This window comes from Gymnoscopelus microlampas (genome assembly GCF_963454915.1).
Source record: "Gymnoscopelus microlampas genome assembly, chromosome: 7".
In the NCBI taxonomy this organism is placed as follows: Eukaryota; Metazoa; Chordata; class Actinopteri; order Myctophiformes; family Myctophidae; genus Gymnoscopelus; species Gymnoscopelus microlampas.
Genome location: NC_139944.1, coordinates 33648775 through 33664239, shown reverse-complemented (window position 1 = coordinate 33664239; position 15465 = coordinate 33648775). Strand labels below are relative to the sequence as shown.

The following is a 15465-nucleotide window of genomic DNA, read 5'->3' as shown; positions in this document are numbered from 1 at the left end:
TGTTTCACCCTTTTGTTGATGACCTTCGTCAGTCTGACACCCCTAATCCACCGAACTTTTAAATCACGATAACAAAAGTCTATTTCTCAAAGGTTAAGGTGAACCCCATGAAATGTGAAATTCATTAAATCATATCAAGTTCAGCTAAAAGAGAGAAAATTAAACAATATAGAGACTAATTTAAATTCTAAAATTAGCAGGCAGCTGATAAAGTGTTGGTCCGAGACTGACTGGCATATAGAGAGAAAACCCAATCTCCCTCTCTCTTTCTTCCTCTGTCTCTCTCTGAGAGGCTTTGCCCACTCCAGAGGGTCCAGGAGAATAAAAGCGAGTCCAACTGGCCAGCAAGATAAGCGGGAATGCAGAGAGCATGCAGAGGGAGAGGGTTCATCTGGTTTGCATGATGGGGGTGAGAGTCAGAGAGACTACAATCCCCCACACACACACACACAGTACACTGTCCACCACCAACCCACCCACCCACCAAACACAAAACAACCCAACCCAAACACAAAGACGCGCTTGGTCAACAGCATTGTTGAGCTGGGAACAGCTTGTGTTTGCTTTAGTTTTTTTTTAGGCTCATACTCCATCTCAGCTTATACCCAGTCTTATCACCAACCCAGTGGCTCCTGCCCTCGGGGGTCCGAGGCTGTACTGGATAAGCCTGGGTTATGCCGGAGACAGGGGCAGAGAATCAGTGAGCCCGGTGAGGGATTAACAATCTCCTGGCAACAGCTTTGCGAGTTAGGTTAAACATTTTTTGATGAATTGTTGATAATGCTGCCCTGTAAAAATCTGCGAGTTACCAGTGGATGGTATCTTGTTTCAAGAGTTAGGATCTAATAGAAAGTACACAAGGATGCTCTACCCTCTTCCTCCTATGTCCATTACTGTTTCTCTGTCTATACTGTCTTAAGGATCTCACTGATAAAGCCTAAGGTGTTGGTTGGTGGCCTATACTGTATATGATATCCTATCTATCACCTGGTGGTTGTCCCTATGACCAATTGACCATTGGGATCCAGACCATTTTGAACAGGTATCTATAGGCTCATAATGCACAACAACCTTTGTCTAGTTGGCTGGTGCACGTGTATATTATTCTGATTAACCTGTGCTTTTCAGACATAGTAATGCAGTGGACCATATTTGTCTGCCTCCTCACGGATGACTTGAAGGCTACATCTCTAGTAGGAGATACTGACATTCAAGCAAATTTAATGCCCTCTATGTATTTCCTGGCAGACAGTGACACATAAGGTGATTGCTGTCCTGCTAGCCAAAGCCACACAGCAATAAACCAAAGCCAATTAATTGCAATTGTAAGTGCAATACAGGAAAAAAGTGCTCCTCTATACTGCTACCGAACGCACATATTGCCCTGAATGCCCTCTGTCTGTGCCCGAAGCCACAAAGTAACCCCAACTTTGCCGTTCTGCATTGGCAAGGTTACAATAGAATAGACCAGGGGTCTTCAACGTTTTTCAGCCCAAGGACCCCCTGGCTGAGAGAGAGACGAAGCAGGGACCCCCACTACACTGCATACAATTGTGTTGCAAATTAAACTTTTTCATAGATTTACATAGCTTCATTGACTATGAGTGCTGTGTAAATTAATGTTTTTTGTTAATTTCAAACATTTATCCACAGTTTAAACCTTGAATACTTGGTGCTTGATTCGCTCCTCTTCCCCCCCCCCCTACACCAAACCTCTTTGCCAAAAATAGCCGATCTATAGCCGATCTACAAGCTAGCTGTGAGGCGTTGTGAGCTTGTAGATCTGCTATTTTTTGGGGCTAAAGTTCTCCTCAGAATAGGGATGCTTAGGGTTCAAGTGGTTAATGAAAATTAAAAGATCCTATCACACAAAGATCTGGCGGACCCCCTGTAGCAACTCTGAGGACCCCCTAGGGGTCCCGGACCCCCTGTTGCAGAGAAGACCCCTGCAATAGACTATTGGTGTTCAGTTCCAAAGGTAAAAAAAAATAGACCACTCACCTTGAAATCAGAGAAGACTCATTCGTGATCTAGTGAGTTCAAGGGATGCTGACGGGCAAGGCAGCGCAGATCCTCTGTTCTCTTCCCTTTGGAAATGATCTGCTGTGTCCCGCGTCTGACTCCAGATAAAAGAGGGTACGATGATCAGCAGAGCGTCTGACTCCAGATACAAGGGTAGCCTGTAACAGTGATCAGCTGAGTCTGACTCCAGATAAAAGAGGGTACGATGATCAGCTGAGCGCCGTGGGATGATGCCAGGAATCAGATAGAAGCAGATGAGTCGCAGCTTCTTACGCACATGATGAATGAATGGGGCAGACTAGTGGTCCTAATAGACAGCAGGCTCTTTCTTTTGGCTCAAAATTGGACTTCCCTATCAAAGTGACTCTCCGGCTTGCTGAGGATCGATCATTTTTCTGTCATCATCACAACCAACAGGCTCCCACTTAATAGTCTCTCCGGGTTATGACTGTAGGCTACTCGGCGAGTGCCGGTGGTACATGAAGTCACTCAGCAGTTCACTTGCATCTCACGTACAGTGTGCGGTTTAGACCCAGCCTCTTCGCGTCATCCTTTTGGCACGAGCGCGTTGCAATCTCGCTCTGGTCCAGAGCGTCAGTGAGTTCTCTCTAACGCCCTGCCAGGCGCGCTGCTCTGCTCATAGACCGAAAGTTCTGCTGCCGTGCGAGTCTCCGTCTTTAGTAAAAAACAAACAAAAGTATTTCGCTACTCACCGAACCAAAGGCAGTTTTGTGTTGTTGAAAGTCTATTCTCCATGGTGGGAAGCCTCTCAGGACCCCACCTTCTCTGTATAATACACTTTTGGGGCAGAAAATAAAATATGTCCGCCAGATGGAATTTATTTTATTTACTCCACTGCGCCCTCTACATATCTGGTCAATATAAATTACAATTGAGCAAATCTGTAGGGGGCGCAGTGGAATAAATACAATCATTTCCGTCTGGCGATACATATTTAATGTTCTGCCCAAAACGTGTATTATACAGAGGAGGTGGGGTACTGAGAGGTTTCCCACCCTGGAGAATAGACTTTCAACAACACAAAGCCTTTGTTTCGGCGAGTAGCGAAGTAGTTTTGTTTATGTTTTACTAAAGACGGAGACGGAGAATGTTCGGTCTATGAGCAGAGCAGCGCGCCTGGCAGGGCGTTAGAGAGAACTTGCCAACTCTCTGGACCAGTTGCAATGCATCTGATTTATTTTTGTTGGACCGATGAATACGTGGATCGAAGTCAGCGAGCAACATTGTATTTTACGCATAATTATTTTTGTTTAACAGGTTTCAAGTGAGGTATTTTTTATGGAATTATAGACACAATTTAAACTGTAGCATAGATTGTCATTTTGTCTACAAAGCTAAATTTTAGCCAATATCAATAAGGTTACACACTTAGGCTACCAGCTAACAATGAAACACACATTTCACGGTGACATAGACTGATATACTTGACTATGCATCAGAGAGTTTTGCAGAGAGTAGCCTACCCATGTAGCCAAACTAGCCATGCATGCATAGAACCATGAGTAGAATGCAGTCTACGATTCCCCTTAGAAACACAGTGACATCTGTAGGTAACTTATTGCAATGGCACATGTTCTGTCCTCCAGTTAAAGACCTTTTTTTTCTTTTCTTTTCTTTTGTAATGCAGCTGAGAGGTAATCTCTCAATTCAAACATACTTATTTATTTATGTATGTCTTTATGTATTTACCAAATGAGTTCCCAGATTGGATGGCAAAGTAAGCCTGCTATAGCCTTTTAGAAGCAACCTTATTGGTGGATATCATATTAGAAAAATGAATAGGCTAGATGTGTAAAACGCCATATAGAGAAAGTGCACCATATAGTAAGTAGCTTTTAAAATATCCCTTTAAAATGCATATTCGGACATGGGCCAGTCAAAGTTTATTACTACCCTAGAACTGCTTACGTTGGGTTAAAAGCTTGGTTGGCATTTTTGACAGTTTTCCTGGAGCAGTGACCACACGGGGTCCACAGGCCAGCTGTCTGCCTCTCATTATCCACCGTTTGGTGGGTTGGAGATGAGTTGGAGATGTCAGACGGGCGACCTGTTGGGGCTGAGTTGCTCTGGGTGGCCAGCAGTCCCCCTGGGTTGACCAGATGGCAGCTATACTCCCTGTCGGTATAACCTGAGGTGATATGGTCATGAGCCCCAATTACACACAGAAATGCGCATAGCCATGGGATTCTGAGAGATATACGTGTATATATATAGGCCTATGGCATGCAGGTATAACGCCTACAGCAGGCAGAGTCACACAGATCACAGATTGGTATGCTCTGCACAAACATACAGGGCAAGGGGCTTCAGAAATAAAAGCACCAACACAACAAATACAGTTTAACTTTACAGAATATATGGTGGCGGAGTGCCTAGACTACTGCTGTTTGAGAAGAAGGACAAAATGAAATTTAACATTGGTGGTAATAAGAGGACCACTTACAACAGTACATTCTTTCAATTAACTACTGTCAACCTGGCGTTTGGGCCATGTCATCATTATTGTTGACATTTTCAAAAAAATCTTCTGAGCTTGTAGATCGGTATATTGAAGTATAAAATAGGGCTTTTAAAAAATGGCTGCTCTGCATCAAATTCAAAAGAGTTGAATTAGATGGAAAAAGTAGATCTGCTGGCGAGCACATGACTTCCAAGCAGTCCAAAGAGGAAGTAACGTGGACCTTGCAGTGATTTTCAGTGCCCACTGGCAGTAAAATCACATTGGGCACTTGCCCTTGTCCTGGGTTGAACTGCACACACTCAACTTGTCAGCGTAAATTGTCAAATGTTCTACATTTCTTGTCAGCATGTTGTGACCACAAAGGCGGCAAATGACCTTGTATTAAAAGGCCTCCTATTCGTTTAGTGAAGCAGCTTGTATGTCATAATAAGGTGTGAGTTTACACAAAGTGACAGCAGCACCACATAACACTATTAACCACTTAAACGCTCTTGAACTGGACTTGAATTACACAGTAACTGTACTTTGACCGCTTTTCTTCTGTCTACACCTATTTTTGGAGAAGGTATTCCCCCCCTCCCCAGAATAGGCATGCTGAGGTTCAAGTGGTTAACCATGTTTAGCCTACTTACATGGAAGACAGCTATGAAAATGGTGCAGTGACCTGGATCACATGGTTGAGCCCAGAGCTCCAGCTGTGGTCATGATGTCAGGGAGAAATATACATGGAAGGGAGTATTAGAGTTCAGTCAAAGGTCAGTTATCTTCATTCTACTGATTGAAAAAATAACCTTTGCTACTACTGTTTGTGTTACCTATGTCAATGGGGTTGGAGTGGCATGACATTTTCGCACCATTTTGTTTGTCTGTCTGGTTGTATGTTTGTAAAACAACTGGATGAATGAATGGATGGCCGGATGTTCTTGAAACCTGTAGGAATGATGATCAGTAAGCTGCCCCGAAGAGATGATTAATCTATGGGTTGAAATGGTCAACGGTCAAGTACACGATCAAGGTCAAGGTCATACTGTAATCGGTCACATCACAGGAATGAAAAGCCTTAACCCATTAAGACCTGGAACGCATCTGTGTCACTTTCGATTTCTTTGGCTATTCAAAAATAGCAGATATACAAGCTCATAGCGCGGCACAGAGTGCCGCGCTATGAGCTTGTAGATCTGCTATTTTTGAAAAATCTTGAAAAAAAATGTTTTAGCTTTTTTTTTGGATTTGTTTTTCAAAAAACGGTTAGGATTTTAAAAACATTTTTAAGAATCGCCTCAGGTCTTAATAGTTAAGCATGGTTCATGCCTCTTGCAGTCTGTGCAGTTTTTGACGTTGTGGGCGGCACTCATGGTCTCCACAAACATCATGCCGTTTTCTACTTATTGTGGTCAGAGTGAGTGGTTCAAAGAAGATTGTCTCGAAGAAGATCGATACCACTTTCTGTACACTGAGCAGTCTGCATGAAGCATGAATTGGCTTCAGAAAGATGAGCTTTAATGCGTTAGATTAATGAAGAAATGGTGTCTGAGGTAGCTCAGTCGGTAGAGCACTCGCCTTTCCACCACAAGGTCATGGGCTCGATCCCGGGCACCGCCAACTCAGCGTATGGAGTAGCGCGGCTTGGGTGCAAGTCGTGCGGTAAGTACTGGGAGCTCCCTCTCAGCATTCCAACTCCCAGGGGTTTAGCTAACGCATTGTGAAACGGGGAGAGACTCCCACGCCCTGGCTGATACTTCCTACTCACTTAGTAGTAGGCTAGTATAAAAAATTATAACAGTTTGATCGAGTGATGAAACCCCTTACCATTCATAATAACATACAAATGTAGCTCTAGCGTAAGTTCAATAAGGAAGATCTCTCTCTCACACTTTGATCTTTATTGCTGGGGATGCTTCACTAACATCCTTTCATTCAAGCTTTCATTCGCAGCTTGAAGTGTGAGCACTTCTAGCCAATCTGCCAATCTGCAGTCAGCCAATCCGGCGATCGGACTCCGCCTATAAATATCACTGCCTCTGACCCTGTCATTCACTTTTCAGCAAGCAACAAGCAACCCACCTCCATCCCACTGCCACCACCAGCGGGGGGGGGGTTCACCCAATTAAAAGCTAATCATATACACTAAATGTTAACAGAGACTAATCGCCAAAATGTTTTATCTTTTATTCAATAAAACTTTTGGTTTGCAACAACTTGATCTCTCCTTTATTGAAATTCTGTGTGTGACCAAAATACTTCCCCCCTCGTGTCCTGATGGCTGCACGCACGACTGGCACGTAAATCTGCATTCCGAGGAGCACACTTTTCTAGTTCATCTCTGGTTTGGTGCTTGACTTGTACTCTTACCTACCTTTCATGTGTTTCATTCTTAATGCTGTTAATGACAGGTGAATTTCACGTGTTGGATCAAAGGTTTATCTCATCTCATCTCATCTCATCTCATCTCATCTCATCACACCTCATCACATCTCTTCCCATCTTATCTTATCTTTATTGATCTGGCATTGCTCTGATGTGTTCATTATGGTTATTATGCTTCGCGCCTTTCAAAGACATGGCCCAAATGGAGCAGCCAGCAAGATTCAATCTACAGCACAGAATTACCATAACAACACAAACACTGTGGAAAGACGCGAAAGAAGGTGTATGCAAATGGCACCGCAATGAACGCAGACTGCGAGCCCAATCAAGCTGTCATAACAGAGAAAATAATAACAACTAAAGCACATTAAAACCTTTCACTCCAAAGCGGTACACCTCGCTGTGCAAAGAGGATTGAGAGGACCGCACTACTTTCATTCCCTCAAAGCAGACACAAATACACAGGCCATGCCTTTATTCAATTCACATCCATCATCTTCAGATTATAATGAGACATTCATCAAAAGGAATCTAGTGGTGGAAAACAATTATCTGTAGTCTGTTCACTTGGACGGTACGTGTTTAGACTGCAAGATAAATGTCATTCATTCTTGCCTGTGTAAATGTTTACAGCCCTTTCAAATGCAGGATTTTCTCTGATAGAAAAAAAATGGGGTGCACTTTAGCAACGGTAGCTTGAACATTTTAGGAGTGGGCTTGTAATCAAAAGGTTGTTTCCAATGGACTGAATTGGATGTTGGATCTATACTGTAGCTGTATGGGGGGGGGGGTACTGTGACATTGTTCCCTTTTTTTGAAAAGTCATCTTTGAGGTGCCACTAATACCGAATTGCCAAGAATACAGGCTTGTGGGCACTGCTCGGCAACTCACAGTTGTGAATGTGTTTGAAGGTGACATAAAGCACTGCTGAAGGAGTGAAAATGGCTGCAGCAAAGCCTTCCATCAATAGGAAGATTAAAAAATATATATGTTACAACAAATGTCTTAAAGGTTTTCACAATTTGATCGGATAGAAATAAATAAATAGCAGAAACAGGCAACACTCTCCCAAACTGTTTGACCCTTGCTGAGAAATGATCACTGAAAGAGTATGTCCCATGGCTATACAGAACAAGTGGTCTATGTAAACAACATGTTGATCACACATAGAAGTCTGTGTTTAAAGTACAACCTTAGAACCATTCAAAAAGGGAATTAGTAAGGGAGTTCGGAGAAGATATGCAGGGTTTCACTCCAGATCACTAGCAAAGTTATAGCTACCCCCAATACCTTTCTTAACAATTCTAAGAGAAACTCATCTGCAAATCATCTGCAAGTTATGAACATTAATCACCAATTCTTTCTAACCTTTATTACCTGCAATTTCATTCAAGACTGGAATAGTATCAGACTTGGATGTACTAGCACTTGTACTTACATGCAACTGACTTAATTTAGAACATAATCTAATTATCATAATCTAATCTAATAATTATATCTACTGTAATACAATGCATTCATCAACTGATTCCATACACACACTCCATACGCTCACATATTATGTGCACAATACATGCAAATGTTGTTGTGCACATACAGTTTGTTCTTCCACATAAACAACTGTACATACTGTATGTGTACTTAAGCCTGTTCCTTGGCCGTTCATACATGGCATACTGTATTGTTGGTGTCTTTTGTGGCTACACACCTTCAGCAACAAACTCAGTCACAATGAGAATTCAGGCCAATTCACTGGGTTTCAGGTTTGGGTACACAATGATATTGTGTGGGTGAAATAGGCTCTCTCCCCCTCCCTCCCTCCCTCTTTCCCTCCATCTCTCTCTCTCTCTCTGTCTCTCTCTGTCTCTCTCTGTCTCTCTCTGTCTCTCTCTCTCTCTCTCTCTCTCTCTCTCTCTCTCTCTCTCTCTCTCTCTCTCTCTCTCTCTCTCTCTCTCTCTGGCCTACAAGTGGGCGTGCCTTCAGATCAGGAAGGCGGCCGCGCTTTACCCAATCAAATGTAGTGGGCGGGATTTACGTGTCTGCCGATCCTTCCCCACTAGAAACAAACCGAAACTCATTTAACAATAGCGTCCTCGGAGCAGACAAAACCACGGAAAGATATTCACATTTTAACTTGCTCTTTCATCATAGAAACAAGTGGGCTTATAACCAAAACGATCCATGTTCTCTGGGAGAAGTGATGTTAGTGTTCCGTGTAGTAATATTGTTAGTGGGAATGAAAACATAAGCGCACCACCGGAAGTGAAAGGCTGAAGGCAGACCAAAACCTCGGTTTCCTTGCGCATGGGTGCTCCATTCTGCTCCCCCCAGAGCTAAGTGAAATAGTAAAAAACAGCAGAGGGCGCTGTTTCTCCTTTTTTATTTGGCGATGGGTTCCCAGATTGGCCACAGATAGACACAGAGACACAACTTCAACTTTATATACTAGGCAGGCAAAAAACAAACAAATATTGTTGGGTTCAGCAGGTCAAGTACCCAACATTGGACAGGTTACTGCATGGTTGAAATAGTCTCTCTCTCTCTCTCTCTCTCTCTCTCTCTCTCTCTCTCTCTCATGCCTCTCAGACGGAGCACTGAGAACCGTGACAGTAAAAAAATGGAATTATTCATCATCCACTTCATCTTCCTCTTCTTCATCGCTGATGACAGATTTCTTTGCCCTCTTAGTGGCAGCCTCATCGTCACCCTCAGCCTTCCTCTTGCCCTCGCCCTCCTCCTCGTCAAATGTCTTGGCCTTCATCAGCCTCTGGGCCTTGTCGTCATCAGAGCCTTCATCGCTGTCGGACGAGTAGATCCTGCGAGTAGATGACTGCTCCTCCCTAAAGCCTCCTCCTTTGTATTTGCTCTTGATGGCGGCGAGGCTGACGGCCTCCTCTCCATCCTCCAGGTAGCTGCTGCTCAGCCCACTCTGGTGCTGTTTCATCTTCATCCTGCTCTGCTGGGACTCCCTGCGGACTGAGGCGCGAAGGCGCTCCTGGTCTTTCTTTATCATCTCATGGCGCTGGGACTCAGGGTCCCGTCTCGCCATGGGAAGCATCCTGATCTTCTGCTTTTTGGAGCAACGGTCAGCGATGTCTGTAGAGTGCGGCTTGAATGTGAGTTTGGTTTTGAACACAGCCAGTCCCTGTAGATCAGCACCGTGTCTGATGAACAGATGGTTATGCGTGCCCTGCGGGGAAGCCTTGCAAACATCAAACACTTCATTTCCAAGGTGGAGTGACATGCTGCCGTCAGACCATTTGACGATGCGTGTGTTGCTCTCGCGTGTCTCATTCCCCTGCTCATCTGTCTTTGCTCTCCAACGAATGGTATTCTCCACCTTTGGTTTGAGCCTGGTCCGTACCTCTTCATCTAGAAAATCCTCATCCTCAAACTCATCCTCATAGTACTGAGGATCAAAGGGCTTGGGCTCCACAAACAGGGAGTTGGGCAAAGTGGCAAAGTAGAGGTCAGATCCGAGGTCAGCGCTGACTTTGGGCATCTCCACCTCGATAGTACAGGTCTTAGGGACGAGCTGCTCTTTGTCAGGCTGTTCCCCGTCAGGCTGTTCCCCCTCCATGCCATCCGCTGCATCGTCCAGGGGCTGTCCTGGAGCGGAAGGCTTCTCAGCATCACTGTCTGAAGAGAAGTCTCCAAACAGGTCATCTACCGCTGCCTTCCTACTTTTCTTTTCTCCAATATCAATATCACTGCTCTCTGGAGACTCTAACTTCCTGTTCCTTGAACTCTCGTCGTCCGAGTTTTCTTCATCAGACTTTTCTTCATCAGTAGATGTGTTGCAGTGACGCTCCTCATCCTCTGACTCCTTGGCACCTTCCCCCAACCTCTCATCATCAGATTGGTTTTCACTGCCGGAACCTTCTAGGTCAGAGCAAGGGGCACCCGGACCTGTCTGGGGAGTTCCCGGCTCACTGTGCATACTTCTGTCTGAATGGTCACTCTCCTGCTCTGAATCCAAAACCGAAGAAAGGGCCGGACTCACGTTGTTCATGATCGTAATCGCACGTTGCTCCCAATTTGTCCATGTCCGCCATGTATCCCCAGTCCCTGACATCACAGCCCCAGTGGAATATGTCCAAATATGGACATGCCTGATGTCATAGCACTGACATGAAATCGCTGTTGTTAGGCAACAGCTTCTGTTGTGTGGGACATCTGAACAGAGCATGATCAGCAAGGGAGAGAGAGAGAGAGACAGATGCAGAGAGGCAGAGAGAGGGAGGCATAGAGAGAGGGACGGACAGGAGCAAAAACATCTCCATCCATCCATCTCAGGGGTTAAATTCATTCTCCTGCTATGCAACAAACATGTGGAACGCCCTACCAACAGTCATAAAGAAGTGTGAATCCCTACTCTCCTTCAAAACCGCACTAAAAGAGCACTTACAGTTACTTGGCTGCAATTCGAAACTGGCCCCTGTAAAAGTCAAAGCCTAGCCCCCCCCTCGAACTGTTTGCTGTACATATTTTAGTTTTAGTTTTAAAACTGTTTATTTATATGATGTTTTGCATAGTTGCGTATATTTGTCTGTCATTAATGTTTTGATGAATTGAGTACAAAGGACCCCAATGGAAACAAGCCATAGGCTCTCTTAGGTTTAAAATCCTCTTAGCAGACCTTGTATTGAACTGTGCTTTCCTGTGCACTTTTTTTACAAACTGCCAATAAAGTATTCAATCAATCAATCAATCAATCCCGGCCTTCTGCCTGGCCGAGGTAATAAGCAATCCGTCCAGAATGCTCCGAGGTGGTTAGTAGTAGATTGGATGGGCCAGGGAAGGGGGAGCGCTCGTTTTGGTTCACTCTCAACTGAATAAAGAACGTCAGAATGCATGGCTTTACATGCATTTGAAAAAAAAAGGCAGGCGTGCCAACAGCGACAGCGAGGCCTTAAGGCTCGTGAGGCATGCCCGAGTGAGCCGCCACTAGGCGAGCGAGTTACCGCGCCGAGCTACTGATAAGCATGCCATCCGAGTTGGCAAGCCGTGGTGGATGGAATGAGGTTATCACCTGTTTCAATGCTCTGAGGCAGTTGGTGCTACATTGGATGGGCCAGAGGGAGGGGGAGCACTTGTTTTGAATAAAGAATGGTTCTACATGCGTGACCTATTGACCTTTTACCTTACTTGAAAACAAGGCCGGCCTTGAGGCATGAGGCACGCCCAAGCGAGCCGCCAGGCAAGCGAGCTACTAGGTGAGTGCCTCACGCGTCAACAGGCGCACCGTCCAAGTTGGCAAGCCGTGGGGGATGGAATAGGTTATCGCTTGTTTTAATGCTCATATTTTACATTTATTCTCACACTAAAGGCCAGAGTATCTTTTGTTTAGCCTGTAGGAAATTTAACGCACACTGCTACATACAGTATTCATTGATTATTTTGTTGAATGATTTCTGTGTTCATTATTAATACTGCAAAGGTTTGTTTTTACGACGTGGCTCTGTAGAAGGCAAGCTGTCTAGAAGTGGGTCTGCTGTGTCTGTGTTTATTTGTCTGAGTCTAATCTCGCAAACCGCTGGACCAATCAGCGCCAACTTTCTTGTGCACGCTGCCAGTAGGACAAGGAAGTATATACATTGATTGATACGTGATAAATACTGTCCATCATACATACATGACTGACATCACAGACTGGCGACATGAAGTCTGAGATCCACATGGGACCCACGCTGTATGAATTAACTTTAAATATCATTGATTGGATGGTGACACTGTAACTTATGTCTTTTGAATGTCTATTTTGACTGATTTGAAATACATTTGTTTTGTTTCACTCTTCCTGTTACCCTTTTGCAGACATTATAGTAGATGGGCCAGACAAGATATCGGTGCCATTTGAGTGGGCAAAACCGTACCTATATCAAATTGCTTAAAGGGTCAATATCTGTAAATTGATATATGATATCCTATCCACAGGCGTAGCTTTTCATATTAGCAGAGAAAAACACAAAAACCAACCAGGTGCTTAATGGAGATAAAAAAGTAGACTGATGGTGCTACTAGGATCAATGGGAACCATGACTGAAAAAGGAGAAAAGATCGAGCACTCAAAAAAGGACAGGAGGAGAGGACGTAAAGTCGAAGTACGTATGCCTATCACAAAGGTTAAAAAGCCAACCTTTAACCTTTGTAATACACACAAACACGCACGCACGCGCGCACACACACACACACACACACACACACACACACACACACACACACACACACACACACACACACACACACACACACACACACACACACACACACACACACACACACACTCACTCACTCACTCACTCACTCACTCACTCACTCACTCACTCACTCACTCACTCACTCACTCACTCACTCACTCACTCACTCACTCACTCACTCACTCACTCACTCACTCACTCACTCACACACACACTCACTCACTCACTCTCACTCTCTCACTCTCTCACACACACACACACACACACACACACACACACACACACACACACACACACACACACACACACACACACACACACACACACACACACACACAAGATGGCCCCCTTCTGTGCCACACTGTAAAAAATGTTTGTTATCCCAAATTGCTCACTCAATGCCACACAATGTCCGGAAGCACTTTATGAGCAGTGGAGGCTAGACAGCAGGTGTCGATTAGATAATTCAGCCTATTGTGGAGGAAAACATAGTTGGTCTTGCAGCAACTCGATGAATAACACTCTAATTATGAGTTAGAAAAAGTAGTGTTCTCAAATTGCAGAGCTTGACGCCAAGGCAAGTTCATCATGTGCTCACATGTTGAAGTAGAGAGCATAAGATTCAAAAAGAAAAAACGAGAGTCTGCATATATTATAACACACATGCACACACTTGTGTGTGCACGCACACACACACACACACACACACACACACACACACACACACACACACACACACACACACACACACACACACACACACACACACCACACCACGCCCACGCACAATTCAATTCAATTCACACACACACACACACACACACACACACACACACACACACACACACACACACACACACACACACACACACACACACACACACACACACACACACACACACACACACACACACACACACACGGACTGACGGACAGACGGACACACACACACGGACAGACGGACAGACATATTCTTTTTTATTGCATATATTAAAGAATTAAACGTAAACTAAATCCCCACTCTGAACAGATTGACTTTAAAGTGAAATGATCTCAGCTTTGCTGACAACAGTGTGAAATTAAGTTCTCATTACCCTCTCAGATGGAAGCACAATGTTTATCTTCATGTTATTACCCTCAATTGGCTCTGAAGATGTTTCCAGGGTGCCATGACCCTTTGAGAGATGGGGAAATAGAGAGGGAGAGCCAATTGTGTGTGATTGGGCTGTGAAACACACAGCTCACCCATCAGTCATGCATTTCCAACAGCTGGCATTTGCTGACATTTTGTGGCTAGCATAAAAAAACACAAAGATCTAGAGGGGTATCATAAAACAGCAGAGGCATTCTGTGTTAAGTGTTTATGAATGGTCAGAGTTATTGCATCAATGTCCTCCCGTTTATCGCCACTGCCTGCAATGCTGTAATTCAAAGTCGTAAAGGTTTGGAATAGCTGGGCACAAGAAAAAAACACCCACCACAACACTTTCACAATATTGTAATGATGCCTGTGGTGTGACTAAAGCAACACTATAAATCTACTGTGCACTTCATAGGTTGTGATTAAAATGATATATGGTTAACATGGCATTCAGTGTGGCCTTGAGTTTTCACAACGCATTCAGTCAAATAAATGTACTCAAGTTTTTCATGTTTACACAAACTTTAATAGAAATGTTCAGCTATATAATTCCAAATTGCAGAAACTACAGCACAGAAATCAATCGGTTGTACCTCTATGCTTCCAAGACATTTTAGGTCCATCTTTGCTTTCTGTTGTCCACTTCTGCATCATCAACTCATCTCATCTCTCCTTTCATCTCTTCATGCCTCTACCATGCATGCAGTACACAGCATCTCCATGCTGGGCCCAAGCCATGACTGGTCCTGCTGCGTCACCTACCTGTTCCTAGAGGTCATTCCCATGGCGAACAGGTGGACAGAAACTAATCAGCCAAGTCAGCGTTTCCCAGCATCCTATGGAGCAGGAAGCATTCATGAGCCAAATGGCTCTGGTGACCTGCCCACTGCACACATTTGATTCCCGTGGCTTCATGAGTTGTACCGGCCAGGGAGAGCGCCTGTCCAGTATGAAAGTTTATTTTTCCATTACGTTGTAGCTTCTATGGGCCGAGCCATCAAGAACAGTGGTTCTCAACATGTGGGTCGGGACCCCCAGGGGGGTCTCCACATGATTCTGGGGGGGGTCCCCAGATGACAGTTAAGTGACAATTTAAGCACTTTTAAGACCGTTTTAACACTTTAAAAAAAAAGGAGGAAAGAAATGACCATTGCTGCATCAAAAGTAATCAACAAACTATACTATAAAAACTGGTCAAACCTTGGCCGAATTGTCAAATAATATAAGAAATAGGTAACAATTGTGAAAATAG

The 15465-nt window shown here is 44.3% G+C and overlaps 1 protein-coding gene across 1 annotated transcript; it reads right to left on the bottom strand.

Moving 5' to 3' along the window:
- Nucleotides 1-9495: 9495 nt before the first annotated feature.
- On the bottom strand, nucleotides 9496-10884 carry LOC311048535 (RNA polymerase-associated protein LEO1-like; the record flags this gene model as incomplete). Its single annotated transcript, XM_084061794.1, has 1 exon — nucleotides 9496-10884. One exon carries the CDS (start codon nucleotides 10882-10884, stop codon nucleotides 9496-9498), a length of 1389 nt encoding a protein of 462 aa, XP_083917920.1.
- Between the last annotated feature and the right edge of the window lie 4581 nt (nucleotides 10885-15465).